Source organism: Candoia aspera, chromosome 1 (genome assembly GCF_035149785.1).
Source record: "Candoia aspera isolate rCanAsp1 chromosome 1, rCanAsp1.hap2, whole genome shotgun sequence".
Lineage (NCBI taxonomy): Eukaryota > Metazoa > Chordata > Lepidosauria > Squamata > Boidae > Candoia > Candoia aspera.
In genome coordinates, this window is record NC_086153.1 from 318,416,942 (window position 1) to 318,433,855 (window position 16,914).

General features: G+C 40.2%; 1 protein-coding gene across 1 annotated transcript in view; it reads right to left on the reverse strand.

Annotated features, from left to right (window-relative positions):
* The window catches only part of SYNE2 (spectrin repeat containing nuclear envelope protein 2), a 263,282-nt gene that overhangs the window by 74,622 nt on the left and 171,746 nt on the right, over positions 1-16,914 (reverse strand). Inside the window, exons 74-82 of the mRNA XM_063289046.1 lie at positions 15,989-16,090; positions 14,100-14,219; positions 10,884-11,084; positions 8,061-8,222; positions 7,123-7,254; positions 5,975-6,171; positions 4,708-4,840; positions 2,757-2,939; positions 246-392 (exon numbers count right to left, since the gene is read on the reverse strand). Coding sequence (XP_063145116.1) covers positions 246-392; positions 2,757-2,939; positions 4,708-4,840; positions 5,975-6,171; positions 7,123-7,254; positions 8,061-8,222; positions 10,884-11,084; positions 14,100-14,219; positions 15,989-16,090 — 1,377 coding nt within the window. The remainder of the gene's footprint in view (positions 1-245; positions 393-2,756; positions 2,940-4,707; positions 4,841-5,974; positions 6,172-7,122; positions 7,255-8,060; positions 8,223-10,883; positions 11,085-14,099; positions 14,220-15,988; positions 16,091-16,914) is intronic.

Below are 16,914 nucleotides of genomic sequence, written 5' to 3' on the forward strand. Positions count from 1 at the left end.
GATCAAATTTATATGGCCGCCCATCTCACACAAAATGACTCTGGATGGTGGACCAAATTCATGATGCAAGGTACCATTCGCTCCCTAAGGGTATAGAGAATATTATTCTAGTTCCCAATCCCTTGATCTCAGTTGACTCAAATAGGCCACATAGTATGTTTCCCTATTTGGATTTTATTTTCTTCTCTGTCCAAAGGGAAATGAAACAATTTCTAGACATCTGGTACTTATAGTGTCTTGCTCACCTTGTACTTCCTAAGAAGGCCTTTCACTTGGCTGGCAGGACTTTGCAAATTAATTATAACCTCATTTCTTCTTTGCTGATCAATGCAATTCATCCAGGCATTCAGTTCTGTGATGGCTTCATGAGATGGCAACTTTGCCATCTGGAGCTGTTACAAAATTATACCATTATACTTCTTTTTTTAAAAAAATATAGTTTAAGGAACAAAATTTAATGTGTTTTCTGAGATATTTAAAGATAAACACAGAATATAAACATTACAACTATTCTCCTGTGTACTTAATATTCAGCATTATACACACAATAGATATGTATTAGTAATAAAGCAAAGAACTCTGCTGAAACAGTGGACTAGCATTAGAATGGTTCCTGTTCACCCTTATGAAAAGAGTAGTGAAGACCTAATAAATGTGTCTGCAGATGCATGGTCTCTTGAGTTTCTACTTGTAAAATCAATCTCTCAGAAGCAGCAGTGGACCAAATTGGATGGAATTATTTCATTGCTACTTGGTAGACACATGAGGAACTGTGCTATGCACTTTTGGTGGTTTTCTAAATGTGAATGTGAAGTGCATTGTTCATAATTGTGACAGAAGTGAGAAGTTCTAAAAAACTATGTATCTCTGGCAACCAATACGTCTTCGGTTATAGATTCCAACAGCTGATGTCATCTTTCCTTGCTTTAATGCATTTTTCTGTCCACAGACATGCACAGGTTGAAATCACTGCTTATTTGTTCCTGCACATCTGATTATTTGATGTAAGTTAAACAAACAAACGAACAAAAACAAAAAATCCTGTTCAGCAAGGATGCTCCTTCCCTTCCACTCTCTCCTTAGACTTTGGAGTACTCTCTGCTCAATTCCACAACTCAGTTTTAGCAGAGAATCAAATATAGATGTTGTCATGATCCCTTAGTAGTTTTCAGACTGTGTACAGAAAATCTCCAAGTCTGATTTTTATATAGATAGCATACACTTTCCCATAGCAGTGTTCCACAAATAAAAGTGATTGTACTGCCACTTTAAAGCACTTTGTGATTAACAGTGCACAGAAGTTGCAGTTGCCTGAAAGACCTCTCATAAAAGCAGTCAGGAAAAAAACCAATATTGTGAGAACAAACCAAGGCTGCATCCTGCATCTAAGGTGCTTATCACACTAGCAGGATATGAGGCTAATATTTAGCCGCTATTGGAGAGAGTAACCTTTTCTCTGTCCTGTTTTTGAATCGGAACTGGGAGATATTTTTCTGCCCAGAGCTGCATTCCTTTGGGGCAGTCTGCTGAGTACTGCAGGTTATTGGAAAATGGAATCACTCACTTTTCGCTCATTTTCCCCAATCCCTGATCTTTCTATGCCTGTCATGAGCACTGATGGTGAGCAGGAGGGGGCCCCTATCCAGAGGGGAAAATGCATGCGTAGTAGTGAGGAGTTGAGCAGTCATTCAAAGAGACACGGAACAGACCCGCCTTGACTTTTGGGGTTTATCTGTATGGGTTTTCTCACACTTCTTCAGTTTGTTAGGATTTTCTGTCTAATGAAGCAGTAATAAAACACTAGAGACTTATTCCTCGTCTCAGCGTGGTTCCTGACTGTTAGGACAATGCCTCTCTGTCTCCCCACTCAGTTACTTCTAGAAAAGGGACAGAATACTCTTGCCATGGGACTTCTAAAAATAAGCCAGTGACCAAAGACTGCTAGTATATCAGCATCGAACTACCCCTACTATAATATAATGATTTTAGAGCTAACAGTAGTCAGTATTGTCTGCAAAAGAATATTTAAAATTCAGAAATCCTCTGGATTTTTATCTCACTTTTTCTCCCCCCCCCCCGCCCCTGCTTTTCTATATGGTGTAGATGTCGTTTTTTACTGTGATGTAGACATCCCCCTTCAAGTCAGTTCACTTTATTCTTAGCAAATTATCCCTAATATTCACAAGTTAAGAAAGAGGCACAAACTTTACAACTATACAGCGGCATCTGTAATAAGCCACACTTATGTCAAAATGATGTCTGCATCGTGATATTATTGTGCAAATGATGCGCTTGCATCATGGTCATTATGTCTGAAGCAACTATACTGTATAAGGAATGTAATTCGTGTGATGACATCACGATGCATGTGTCATCATCTTACCCCCTTCCCCTACAACTATACAGAAGTCCAGGAAGATTATATGTTTTAAACTTGCTGAGACATTTGCTATTACAAGTCAAAGATAAAGAACAACATTGGGCAGTTTCAGTCAAACTTTTTAGTGGGACAGTTGAGGATCAGCATCCTTGAGTTTTATATAAATGCTTGTAATCGGTACCACAAGCAGGAACTGCAACAATGGTAGTATTTAATACTTCACTTTGATGGATTTGCTTTAGATAAAATGGATTAATAAGAATCTTTAAAGAGATAAATGACTGAGATATGTAATGTACAGCAGTCTGCAATGAATAACTGTGGTAGTCTTCAAGTTGTTCACACCTAGTGACTTGGTTGATGAATTGATTTTTACCTGGTGAAACTTCTCTTGGATGACTGGCAATTGAACACGCAGGTCAGTCCATCTCTGCTCATATTCTGCCAGAGAGGACCGCAACTTTGCAGCATCAGTTTCCTTAATAAGCAAGAGCTGATTTCCAGTACTTATGACCGAAGACTTCAAGGAAGATTTATCATCTGCTTCTTTAGAGAATTCCTAAAGTCAATGTCATAAAATATGGTTTGTATAAAAATGTTGCATTAAAGAAGCATGTTAATTGTATTAAATTATGAAATCATATTAAACTGAGATATAACATTATTCTCTGTTTTCATTTTTTTAAGAATACACCAAGCACCAATTAGGTATACTAGACAGAGCTGGGAGTAGACTAAGGAGGCCGAAGTCCAAGCCTATGCTCAACATGAGGTTTACTCTTAATTTCTTACATTTTAGAGCACCCAAAAATAGTGCTTAAGGTCTGGAAGGAAAAATACAGTTGGGTCAGTCAGATCCAGGTTCAAAACTTTCTGGGTGGACATTTTCCATTTACATATTGTATTTGTCTGCCCTCTGGACAGATACAGGGACGCGGTGGCGCTGCGGGTTAAATCGCTGAGCTGTCGATCGGAAGGTCGGCGGTTCGAAACCGCGCGGCGGGGTGAGCTCCCGTTGCTCGTCCCAGCTCCTGCACACCAAGCAGTTCGAAAACATGCCAATGTGAGTAGATGAATTGGTACCGCTTCGGCGGGAAGGTAACGGCGTTCCGAGTCGTCATGCTGGCCACATGACCCGGAAGTGTCCTATGGACAACGCCGGCTCCAAGGCTTAGAAACGGAGATGAGCACCGCCCCCTAGAGTCGGACTCGACTGGACTTTACGTCAAGGGAAACCTTTACCTTTTTACCTGGACAGATAGGTGACTAATGATGGTGGGGAGCAAATGAAAGAGAAATGAGAAAGCCATTCAGAAGGGAAAGTCAAAGGTAATTACAAGAGTGAGAGGGAAAATATGAAAACGTAACAGCTATTAAAGACAGGAGATAAATTGTTCTTTGCAATCTTATATAAAATGACTATTGGTTCTAGCTGTTACCTTCCAACAGTAATTATACTTACAGGTTAAATTCCTAAATGTGGATAGATTATAAAAATGGAACTCGCTCCCATTTATTGGCTGTGATTGACACAACCAGCTACATAAAAGAGAGAATCCTCCTGCCTTCTGTAATGGGAGATGGCAGGGGTTTGGAGAAAACTGCAGAAGGCTTGACTCACTAAACAGGGCTTTGTGGCTGCATTCACACGCCACGTTAAGCCACCATTTGTCTTAAGCTCAATTTTTTCAACAAGCCAGTCAGTCTTGCAAACAATTATGACTGACTTGGCAAATTTCTTCTTTTATTTTCTGCCATTTTTGGCTGGTTTGCCTTACATCTTTGTTTAGAGGTTTGAGTGAGACATAATACCAAACCAGGAATAAGCCAGGAAACTACAAACAATTCCTACATCTTTACATGCCAAGATCATGCCAACTCACAACTATAGTCAGCAACAAACCATGATTTCAAACTGTAAGTGATTACATAAAATGCAATACGGTTTGTTCAGCAAGCCTTAGCAAACCATGTGAAACAGATCACATTAGTACAGTGTGTAAGCCCAGCCTTTGGAAAGTTGAATGTTGAAATCAAAGAACCAGGCTTATCCTGTGAGATTGATTAGTATCGAGGAAAAGAAGCGTGGTGTGTTTGGAGATGGCTTCACAAAATAACATTAGATAAATTCATAGAGAATACTGTATATTTATGAATGGCCCTTAGCAACAAAACTTTAAAAAGGACCATCTTATCTCTGGCTAGTAGGTATTTGAGCCCTCCAGCTGGAGATAACAGTTAGCCTGTACTGGAGGCAATGTCCAGGACGAGATGGAAAGGCTGTTCTTGTATTTTTACATTACTCTCATAAACACTGTCTGACTTACAAGCAAACTCTGAATATGGTTCCTGACAGTGTTCAGGTCCTGGGATGCATTAAGTGACTGTTCCTTCCAATAGTTCACTTTTTGCCGAGCAGATTCCAACCAGACATGGAGCTCCTTTGAGTCTTTGCTGTAACTGCAGGAAAAACAAAAGAAAACAGAACAGGAACTAGAATCAGTAAGTCACCACAGACTCCTCAGACAACTATGTTTCTGACTGATAACAGGCATATAAGACAGTTAATGATCAACAGAAATTAACGTGCATCCCGGCAGATGGAATTTGGGGGCTAATATCTGGAGGGGATATAGGTTTTCTACTCCTACACAAGGGCAATGAAAATATAAAATGTGCACCCTCTCCCCACTCTTTAGATATCTTTGGTTACTGATCCTCTTGGTGGTTTTTAAATGAAAAAAAATCTTCCCATATGTTGCCTGTTAACAGATGGAGTAACACCAGATGCTTTTATCTCTTATGTGCCAGTTGCACCCATTCCTGGAGCGAGAGGTCCTTCTCATGGTTATTCACACCTTGGCCACCTCCTGATTGGACTATTGCTATGCGCTCTACATGGGGCTGCCTTTGAAAACCATCTGGAAGCTTCAATTGGTCCAGAATGCAGCAGGACGGGTAGTTATGGGCACATCTCTTTATGTCCCCGTAACACCGGTACTCCACAAGCTGCACTGGCTCCTGATATGCTTCTGGGTGTGATTCAAGGTGCTGGTTATTACCTGTAAAGCCATACATGGCATAGGACGGGGTTACCTGAGGGACTGCCTTCTCCCAAGAACATCTGCCCGCCCCACATGCTCCCATCCCACAGGGAGGACATGCTCCAGGTTCCTTCTTTTAAATTTTGTCATCTCATGGGACCTAGGAAGTGTTCATTTCTGGTGGTTGCCCCTGTTCTCTAGAATGATCTCCCCGCTTCCCCCCAATATACAACAGGCCCTAATTCTTCTCGCCTTCAAGAAAGCCATTAAGACCTGGCTCTTTCCCCAAGCATTAGGGGCCAGCTAAGTGGGAGTCCCCTTGTGATTGTTTTGTTATGTGCTGGTTTGCCATTTTATATTTGGTATTTATATATTGTATTGTTTATTGTTATGTGGGTTCTTTTTTTCAGAACTGGTCTACTCTCCCAACCTGACATTTTCAGATTATCAATGTGATTGCTGGGGAATTAAGTGAATTGTGGTATGATGTCTATTGAGGGTGCCAGGTGAGGGAAGTTGTCCTTCAAAAACAAGTAAGCATAATTCCTACCTGGACAAGAGTTTGTGCAGTCTCTCAAGTCTTTGTAGTTCATGGTCAACTCTTTGGAAAAGAGATGCCCACTGATGTTCTAGCTTCTCAACCTGGCATTGCAATTCAGGGCAGCTCAGAAGCTCTATCAAATTCTTCCCTTCTTTCACTATTTGATAATATTTGACCTGTTCTCCTTCAATGTTCTTTTTGATCTCCTAAGAAACAACAAAGAAATTATACTGAGTAAATGAGAAGTAACTGTGCATTTCATTTATTTCCCTTTAATCTCACAAAAAAGGCAAATCTATTTATCATTCAGTGTTCATTTAATCAAATTTGGCAAGCATCACCTGGAGAGAATTTGATCTCTCCTATATCTCTTTCTTTAACTTATTCTATTTAGATTTTTTTCACTTTCTCAAGGTGGAACTGGACAAGTTTCTCGGCTTGGGTCTTTCTCTCAGAGTAATTACTTTACATCCATCATCTTCTGTCTCAGTGCCTAACTAGTGTGGAAAGTCTCAGGTTTTACATGGATCACAGAATGTAAAGATTGAAAGTGACCTCTAATCCACCCCACTCCCCAGTACAGGATTACACTATTACAGCAACTTTGATGTATGGCCATCCAGACTCAGCTTAAAAACCTCCAGCAGAGACCACCACTTCCTACGCCACTCTATTCTACTGTTGAATAGTTTCTCACCATTACAAATTTTTTCCTGATGTCTAACCTGATTTGCAATGGAGGTGGAATAATTTCGATTACAACTGTACTTTGTTGTCATTTAAACCCCCCCCCCTTTTTTTTGTCCTGTCTTCTGGAACAATTCTGTCCTATTTTTCATATGATAGCACTTCAGAAATTAGAAGACAGCTGTCATGTCTCCCCAAAGTCTTCTCTTCTTTGGGCTAAACATATCCAGTACCTCAATCATTCTTCCTGGCCCCTAATCATCTTGATGCTCTCCTCCGGTTTGTCAATATCCTTCCTAAATGGAACTACATGAAATTACAAAGTATAGTTTCTACAGACATGTTTAGCCTTCAATCCCTTAATTATGAAAAGAGGAAATATTATTCAAATATTAGTTTTTACACTGTGTTTCATTCAATAATAACCATAGTTACAATGGAAGTTACAGAAACTAGGGACAAATCAACACCTGGAAGAACTGAGTCCTTTCCATTACTCTTTCTTCTGTCTCTTCCACTAAAGTCACAAAAGGCACTGTGGGTGAAAATGCTTCCAGCTTTTGGCAGAATGAAACGTAGTTCTCATCAAATGCTATCCAATCCTGTAAGATGAAGAGCATAGTTAGTTGATCTCAGAAAATTAAGTAGTACACATTATGGTTGTATACAATAAGCTTCAATTTGGTTTCTTCCACATGTGTAGGACTACAAAAAGTTATACTGGCTAGAGTTATAGTCTGATATATAATAAATGTGCCAAATTAGGAAAGCTGTATCCAATATAAATAAATGTATTTGGTTCTTCCATTACAAATATGACCTTGAATCTCAACATGGTAGCATTATTTAATGGATTTTTTTTTAATCTGTTCAGTCATGTCCTATTCTCAGAGACTGCCTGGACATTCCATGCAGTTTTCTTGGCAAGGTTTTTCAGAAGTGGTTTACCATTGCTTCCTTCCTAGGGCTGAGAGAAAGTGACTGGCCCAAGGTCACCCAGCTGGCTTTGTGTCCAAGGTGGGACTAGAACTCATAATCTCCTGGTTTCTAGCCTGATGCCTTAACCACTACACCAAACTGGTTCTCATTTAATGGATATGCAAGTACAAAAATATATTTAATTTTATCACTTATTGAGATATAAAAAGAGCCGTGCTGAATCAGTCCAAAGTCTTGTGCTAAAATATACAATATATCAAGTATATATTGGGTGGGATGGATGGGTGGATAGATATCAAGTATATATATGCAGTATACAATATATCAAACCAGTTTTGGGTTTGGATAAATTGCTAAGGTATGTAAATTTAAAGTGAAAATTTTCAGTCTCTCACTCAACTTCTGAGTTAGAAGCTGAATGCAACAGACTTGTTCCCCTATTTCACATTGTTTTATTTTACTCTCTGACCTGTAAAAGGTTTTCCAAACGGGTTCCATGTTGAATAGCTTGCTCTTCCAATGATTTGATCTCCTGTACCACATCATTCCAGAATTTCTCTCTCTTTTGTAATATTGAAGCTGCCACTTTTTGTACAAGAAGCATATGGCCATTCAGTTTACAGAAAAAGCTCTATGTCACACAAAAAAAGGATAATTAGTATAGGTAATTACTGTATATTCACATAATAATGATTCAAAAAGAACATATTTTCCTTGTGATTGCATAAATAAAATTAAAATATTTCTACTGTATGTGCCTGCTCTGGATATTTCAGTAATACAGAAACCCATCTACTTTCATTACTTGTAACTTTTACAAACAGCAAATATAACAAATACATAGAGATCTATATTTTAACACTTTTAAAAATGGCAAAATGGTAGACTGTAGTATTTGTTACAATTCAACCAAGAATGCCAACATTCTTCATGGGCTAAATATTATAAAATATGCAAGTTGTTGGTCATTCCTAAGCAAGTAGATGATGGATTGCCAGGCTTACAGTTATGTCTGAGACTGAAGATGCCAAAAACACAGTTCCTGGGAAAGGGGAAAAAGTTATGATCTCTTCTTTTTCCAGTCACTAAGGAAGAAGAGCTCAGTCCTGGGTAAAAGTCTGCATGCCCCCTAATGTTTTCTTAGCCTTCAAAGAATTCTTGCTCATGAGGAAGGTTAGTTTAAAAAAAAAGGAGTACATTATTACAGAAGACTATAAATTTTTTAAAAACATCACAATGAAACCATATAAAATGTATTCACATGAACACATGTTAATTAAAACCAGGATGTTGCTAAAGCTCATATTTCTTTGGCTCAGAATGTAAGGGATGGTAATTTGCACTGCTCACCATAAATTTGAGATGAATGTTGCTACTCAACTTCTTCTCCATTTTTGATTGCGATAGAAAATAATGCAATTGCTTCCCCTCTCCTTTCCATTTATCTGTGATTTTCCAGGCCTTCTCTTTAGATCCCTTTTCCAGAGCTACTGAGTTCTGAGTCAGTGCTAAATTATGTTCATTTATTTATTTTATTTATTAATCATATTTATATGGCTGGCCATCTCACACAATGTGACTCTGGGCGGCGTATAAAACAACCATAAAAACCATTTAAAAAACATTCACAGTACAAAAAATTAGTATTATTATAAAAAACTAAGAAACAGCAATATATTATAAACAATGGAGCCATCTAATCAAATTACCATTCTCTTGCAATCTCCAGGCCTGTTGACCTAACCAAGTTTTAAGGGATTTCCAGAAAGTCAGGAGAGATGGGACCGATCTCACTTCAGGGGGAAAGATGTTTCACAGGGCAGGTGCCACAGCAGAAAAGGCTTGTCTCCTGGGTCCCATCAAATGGAACTACTTCACAGTTGGGACCCACAAGAAACCCCTTCTGCCAGACCTGATGGGATGGGATGGAATGGGATGTTCCATTCACCATGGGGGAAAGAGAAGATACTCTGCTTCCCTTCTCCCACTCTTTGTTGGCATAATACCCAAAAGTAAGTGGGAGAATGTAGACACAGAAGCTCATGGATAAATTGGTGTAGGGCATCTGGATAAGAGTGGAGGACATATTGGTAAAAGCATTGGACCTTACAACATGACTGATAATGTTATCAGTGTAGCATAGTTGAATTTAAGTCATAATCTGGTTTGGAACAAAGCAAGTTATTTCTAATTTTTTAAAAGAAGTTAATTCCTTTATGTGATTGAATCCAAAATGAAATTTGAAGTATTTTTTTTTTTCATCAAACACTAATACTAACAATTCTGGAGAAACACTGTTGTATAAAAAAAATCCTTCTGGATCCCAAATGTAGTTATTTAGTCAACTAACCAAGCCACACTTCTAATATCTTAAACAAGGGGCATTTCCATATGCAACATACTACCAATTACAGCCCTCTTAATCTGATGCAAAGCTGAAGTAATGGTGTCCCTTAACTTTACATTCAAAGAAGTTAAGTAGGAATCAACTCATGTTTATTTAGTCTTTTTCCTGGGCAGTTTGTAAACATTCATCTTCATTACTAGGGCTACATTTTATTTCCAGCAAAATAATTATAGCCCCGGGTAGATTTTACAATTACACATAACAGCAACAACCCTCCTCTCCCTACAAAATACTTCTGCTCATTTGTGATGAGATTACATTAAAAGCTCTGAGTGGAAAATAAACATAAAACAAATGAATATTTCCTGCCTTTCTCCTCAAGCAATGTCATCTAACCACTGCCAGCTGAGTATCAGTACATCTGTTGCGCCATTCACCTCAAGATGGGAGAAACCAGCAACCCTCCCCCAGGCAGAGATCTTGTTTTGCTAGCTAAATGCAAACCATTATTTTTCATTCGTATGAATGGTAGTACTGGAAGAGCTACTGTAATGCACTTTCACTGCCTAGAGCTTTGGAGTGAGACAGTTGATAAATCTAATGAATCAATGCATGCATGAATATATGATCAAATTGAACAATGAATCTCATTGTTGCCATGATTTCACTGGCTGGGTTCACAACATATGCTAGAGTAGTCTAAAACTATAGGGTTCAGCGTATGTTGGGAAACCAGCTATTATCTTAGCAGGATGAGGAAATCAGGTCATCCATTAAGCCATAATATGGTTTATTCATTTGATCATTGAGTGTTTTGTGAACACAACATCTATGTTTGAATTGATGTTGGTTTTTTTGTTTCAATTAATCATAACATATGATAGAAATCCATCAATTTCTTGGTACAGAAAAAAACTTTAAGTGTAATTAAGCAGAGATCTATACCTTATGATTTTGTAGGTATATATGTAAATCAGATTGACTGGTAATTTTCAGCTTTGAAACATGAGCAAGTTTTCCTTTCCCAAGATCTATGAGCTCTGCAAGTCCTTGTAACAGAGCTTCATATTGTTGTTCATTAATGAATGAAGAGCTCAGCTCCTTCTGTTTGACTCTTAGGATCTCCCAAAGATCATCCAGCACCTCCTAGAAATTAAATGAAACAAATTCTGGTTAGTACAACTTATGACATAGTTGTAGTACAAAAAATTAATATTATTATAAAAAGCTAACAGACAGCAATATATAAACAATGGAGCCATTGTAGTACAGAGATACTTGTGGTATTTCAAAGTCAATAGTCTTCAAGATGCCACAAAATGCTAATACTACTGCCCTCCTAGAACCTAATCAATGTGTTTTTCATGATGTTACAAGACTGACCAGCAATCAGAGTTTAACTGCATATTCTGACCCAGGCCCACAACTAGGGTCTGTGTCACCTGGGGCAAACATGGATTCCGTGCCCATTTTTATGCCCCCCCCCCTCATTTTGGTACCCCCCAGCATTGGAGCCCTGTTCTGACCAATATACGTTATAAATGTACAAGTTTTGACTGGCTAAGCCAAACATTGTATTTGCCAAATCTATTCTTCTCTGAATGCAGTTCAGGGATGTAGATATGAATCTATGTATGTACCTTTATTATATATTCCCCATCAAATTACAATGTCCATCTGGGTCTCACTGAACTGGCTGACGTGGCTCCAAAGTTACCAGTTGTTGGATCACCTCCAGAGTTTAAATAGACTTATTAGTTATTGGCATGTTACGATCCTTTCTTAGAAAAACTGCAATATTTCATGTTCTAGATCAGGGGTCAGCAACTTATGGCTCATGGGCCAGATGTCGCCCACCACCCAAAATCATCCGGCCTCCCCAAAATATGTATTTATCTGGTGAGAATGAGAGAGAGAGAGAGAGAGAGAATGCAAGAGCACATCCAGTCTCTTTGGCAACCATTTTGGCGATGGCATCACCGGAACAACAAGTCCCCTGGAAATGGTAGCAGCGGCGTGGCCTCTGGCCCCTAAGTAGAAGGTTGTTGACCCTTGTCTATATGCTCTATTTTGCATATATTATATTTCCTCACACTCATTTCTAGCAATTCTATTTTCTGCCCTTGCCTCCCCCCTGATTAATCTCAGTCTCAAAATGCTAGGATCAGTTGCATTTCATTTTGTTCCGTTCACATAGGCTAGGTATCGTTGGGGAAGACACCCCCAGTGTTTGGTACCAGTGTTGTGTTCTGGCCCTCTGTGCTCAGACCCGTGCCCTGGACAGCAGACCCACTGAGGCCCTGGCTTTCAGCTGCTGCTCCTTGACGTCACGTTGGTTAACAACAAGGCCCCCCTTATATGTGAGCTGCTCATCAAGGAGGGGACAGACCTGGCATGCATTACCGAGACCTGGCTGGGCCCTGAAGCGGGGGGTGCCCCTTTCGGAAATATGCCTGGCCAGGTTCATGGTATGGCACCAGCCAAGACCCCAGGGCAGGGGAGGAGGGGTGGCTGTTGTCATCCGGGAGTCTCTGGTGGCCTTCAGGGGCACTGCTCCACAAATGGCCAGTTGTGAGACCTTGTTTTTCAAGTCGGGCTCCTGAGAACAGTTGGGAGTGTTGCTGCTGTACCAGCCTCCCTGCTGCATAGCAACCTCCCTGCCTGAGCCGCTGGAGGCCATCTCGGGGTTGGTGGTGGAGTTCCCCAGGCTTATGGTTCTGGGGGACTTCAACCTGCCGTCCCTGGGGCGTGCCTCGGAGGCAGCTTGGGAGTTCATGGCCACCATGGTGGCCATGGTCCTGTCCCAGATTATTCAGGACCCGACTTGGGACAGTGGCCTCACGACAGACCTGGTTTTCTTGTCAGAGCAGTGGCAATGTGATCTGAGGGGAGGGTTACATGTCCCCGTCATGGTCAGATCATGCCCAATCAGTGGTGATAGGAGATTAGAGATCCGACCCTCGACCCCTCTTGTGTGGGGTGCCACAGGGTTTGGTTCTCTCCCCTCTCCTATTTAACATCTACATGAAACCACTAGGTGAGATCATCCATCACCACAGGATGAATTATCATCAATATGCTGATGATACTCAATTATATATCTCCATCCCAGGTGATGTAAGTGAGGCTGTGGCCACCCTCTCTCAGCACCTGGGGGCTGTGTGGGTCTGGATGGAGAACAACAGGCTTCAGCTGAACCTGGTAAGACAGGGGGTTGGGGACTCCCAAGTATCTGGGAATTTGCCATCCTTGGCTCTGAATGGGGTTGCACTGCCCCAGACAGATCCAATGCAGAACCTGGGGGTTCTCCTGGACTCATGACTCCTGCTTGAAGAGCAGGTGGCAGTCATGGCCAGGGGAGACTTTGCACAACTTTGTGTTGTGCACCAGCTATGCCCTTTCCTGGATCGGGAGTCCCTCCAAACAGTCACTCGTGCCCTGGTCATCTCCCACATAGACTACTGCAATGCACTCTACATGGGGCTACCCTTGAAGAGTATCCGGAAGCTACAGCTGGTGCAGAATGCAGCCGCATGAGCAGTCTTAGGAGCCCCTAGAAGGGCACATATAACACCATTGCTGTGCAAGCTGCATTGGGTCCTGGTTTGCTTCCAGGTCCAATTCAAGGTGTTGGTTATCACCTTTAAAGCCCTACATGGCATGGGTCCAGGTTACCTGAGGGACCGCCTCACCCCCATTACATCAACCCATCCCACCTGGTCAGGCAGAGATGGCATGTTGCAGACCCTGTCCATGGGGGATTGTCGATTGGCAGGCCTTCTCTGCCGTGGCACCTGCACTCTGGAACAAGCTACCCGCCTTGTAAGACAGAGAGAGTGGGGTCCCATAAGACCCCTCTCTCCCAGCCTTTTGAAAGGGATTAAAAATGTAGTTGTGTCACCTGGCCTGGGATGGGAGGGGTGACAGCTCTTCATGGGGTGGTTGGCCCCATGAGGATGCCAGGATAAGATCTTTGCCCATTTTGAATTATATATTTTATATATATTTTATATGTGTATTGATATTTATATGTTTTATATTATTTTTGTCCTCTGTAAGCCTCCCAGAGTTGTTGTGTACGAGATGGGCAGCAGAGAAATTCAATTAATCAATCAATCAATCAATCAATCAATCAATCAATTTATTATTCAGCATGTTTACCTCTAGCTTATACACTTCGTGGGTTATGGCAACTGGCAAATGAAATCTTTCTCCATGATCTCTCAGTTTAGCTGCCTGTGTCTCAAAATTTTGCAGTTCCAATTCAAAGACGTCCACCTGCTGAATGAAATATGAAATGATTCACTTAGGCGACTCTTTTTAACAGCAGTGATATTTCTGAGGCAGAGGAAAGATCTGACAATTTTCTGAATTATATCTATCAAGTAGCAGAATAAAACTGCCACTCGTTAAGTAGACAAAAGGGGCTGGCCTAACTAAAAAAAATACGTATATTCTAAACAAATTGGCATAATTGGAGTCAATATTTGTTTAGCTCATGGAATATTATAATAATGATTTACAAATGAGGCCTGCAAATAATCGTAGTATGGGATGCATTTGTTTGGCATTCTAGCTATTTGTGCCCTCTTCTAAGATAGTCAAGTCTATTCTTCTTTTTCAGAAACTTTTATTTTTCTTCCAAACAATCACAGCATTTTGTGACCAATGAATGGTACTCACTTTTCTATGAACACTTGGGGGGGGGATTAATGGCCACAGGATTTTCCCCTAATTTTGTGCACTTCTGCCAACTTTGGAATACCTTCAAGAAAGCTGGTACCACCCCCCTCATTTCTCAATAGTTCTGTCTGGCTACAGTCTTATTGGCCCTAATCATCTGAGTTTGTTATCAGAAGCTGTCATTTGTAGCTCAAAAAGGCAACTGCTGTGATTTTTGTTGTTGTTGTTCTTGGGTATAATGTACATGAGACCTCTTTATCCTTCTAATGAAAATTTGGGATAAAACTAGATTTTACAGCATAGGAAAAAAACTGACTTTAGATTCCTTTTTCCTTCTGTAACATGGAATGCAACTTGCCTATACCCTGATAAGACAATATTTCCTGTAATTTACCAGAGGTAGTAAATAATACAGAAGAGATGACAGGGAAATGCAGAAAATACTAATGTAAGATTAATTTGGTCCAAAAAAGCGGACCCTGCACTGGTGGGAAAAACGCTAGGAAGAAAAAAAGTTGTAGATAAATTTTACTGGAGCTTATAAAGAGAGGGGATATTATATGCATATTATTTATTATTATTATTTATTTATTTTCTCTCCCACCTTTATTATTTTTTATAAATAACTCAAGGTGGCGAACATACCTAATACTCCTTCCTCCTCCTATTTTCCCCACAACAACAACCCTGTGAGGTGGGTTGGGCTGAGAGAGAGTGACCAGCCCAAGATCACCCAGCTGGCTTTCATGCCTAAGGCAGGACTAGAACTCACAGTCTCCTGGTTTCTAGCCCGTTGCCTTAACCACTAGACGAAACTGGCTCTATGTTTAATGTTATGATGCTATGTCAACATGCATTAATATTGGAAAAGCTAAATAAGCAATTATACCTTCACCAGAGGATACCATAGGCTCTGGCATTCTAACACTGGGCAATATATAACTTTTTTGGGCTGAGGATTTTGACATTCATTCATATTTTAAGATTGCTCAACAAATGTTTTTCAGAGACATAGCAACCTAAATCAAAACTTAAAACTTAAAAGGCCAAGGACCAACTTAATTTGACACACTTTACTTAATAGAATATCTAATATCCAATTAGATGTTTTCAGAAAGCCCACAAGCAAAGTAGAAATGCGTTATAAACCATCAAATCGACTGGTTGCAAATAACATTAATTAGCACCCTTAAAGATTATTGACAGAAGTAAGACACACATTTAGTAATAAATAAATATACAAATAATTCACAGTGAGAAACAATATTTGATTTTGGGAAATCAAAAGCAAAATAAGAGAATTTCGCTAAAACTGTACAATGATGGGTAACTAATTGCACCTTATTTTCATGTCTCATTTTAATTACCTGGAATTGCTTAGAAATATTGTGCCCACTCATTCCACTGAAAAACTGTTGCAGTGAGGATTTTTTCTCAATCAATGCATCATACAAGTGCCTGATTTCATTCTGTCATAGGAAACAAAAAATACATTATAAAACTAGAGATACATTATGCAAAATTAAGAGATAATGAAACTGCAATTCAAAAGGCTTGTTTAATCAGTATCATTCTTTATGTATATACATTTGGAGAGAGGGAGAAAAAGAGTCTTTTTATAAATGGAGTCTATTAGAATTACGCTCTCAGTATAGTCCAGTTTTGTAATCATAATCTGTTTCCCATTATGGAGATCAAGGATTAAATAATCTGTAAAGGTGATATAGTAAAGGTAAAGGTTTCCCTTGACGTAAAGTCCAGTCGAATCCGACTCTAGGGGGCGGTGCTCATCTCCGTTTCTAAGCCTTGGAGCCGGCGTTGTCATAGACACTTCCGGGTCATGTGGCCAGCATGACGACTCGGAACGCCGTTACCTTCCCGCCGAAGCGGTACCTATTGATCTACTCACATAGGCATGTTTTCGAACTGCTAGGTGAGCAGGAGCTGGGATTAACAACGGGAGCTCACCCCGCCGCGCGGTTTCGAACCGCCGACCTTCCGATCAACAGCTCAGCGGTTTAACCCGCAGCGCCACCGCGTCCCTCAGGTGATATAATTTGCACTAAATTAGCAAGCATGGTTCTTAACTCAGACAAGCTGCTTTGTAGGTAGGAGCTTTATGGGAGCACATGCACATACTTGCATGCCTATGTAGGAAATTATGCTCTTGTGGGATGTCCATGCAAGAATACAATACAAAGGTTATGCTTATGACTATAAAACAGGGCTACTATGTCTAGGCTACAAAACTCTAGGTAATGATTAGAAAGACACAAAAGTTAGAGTTTTCTGT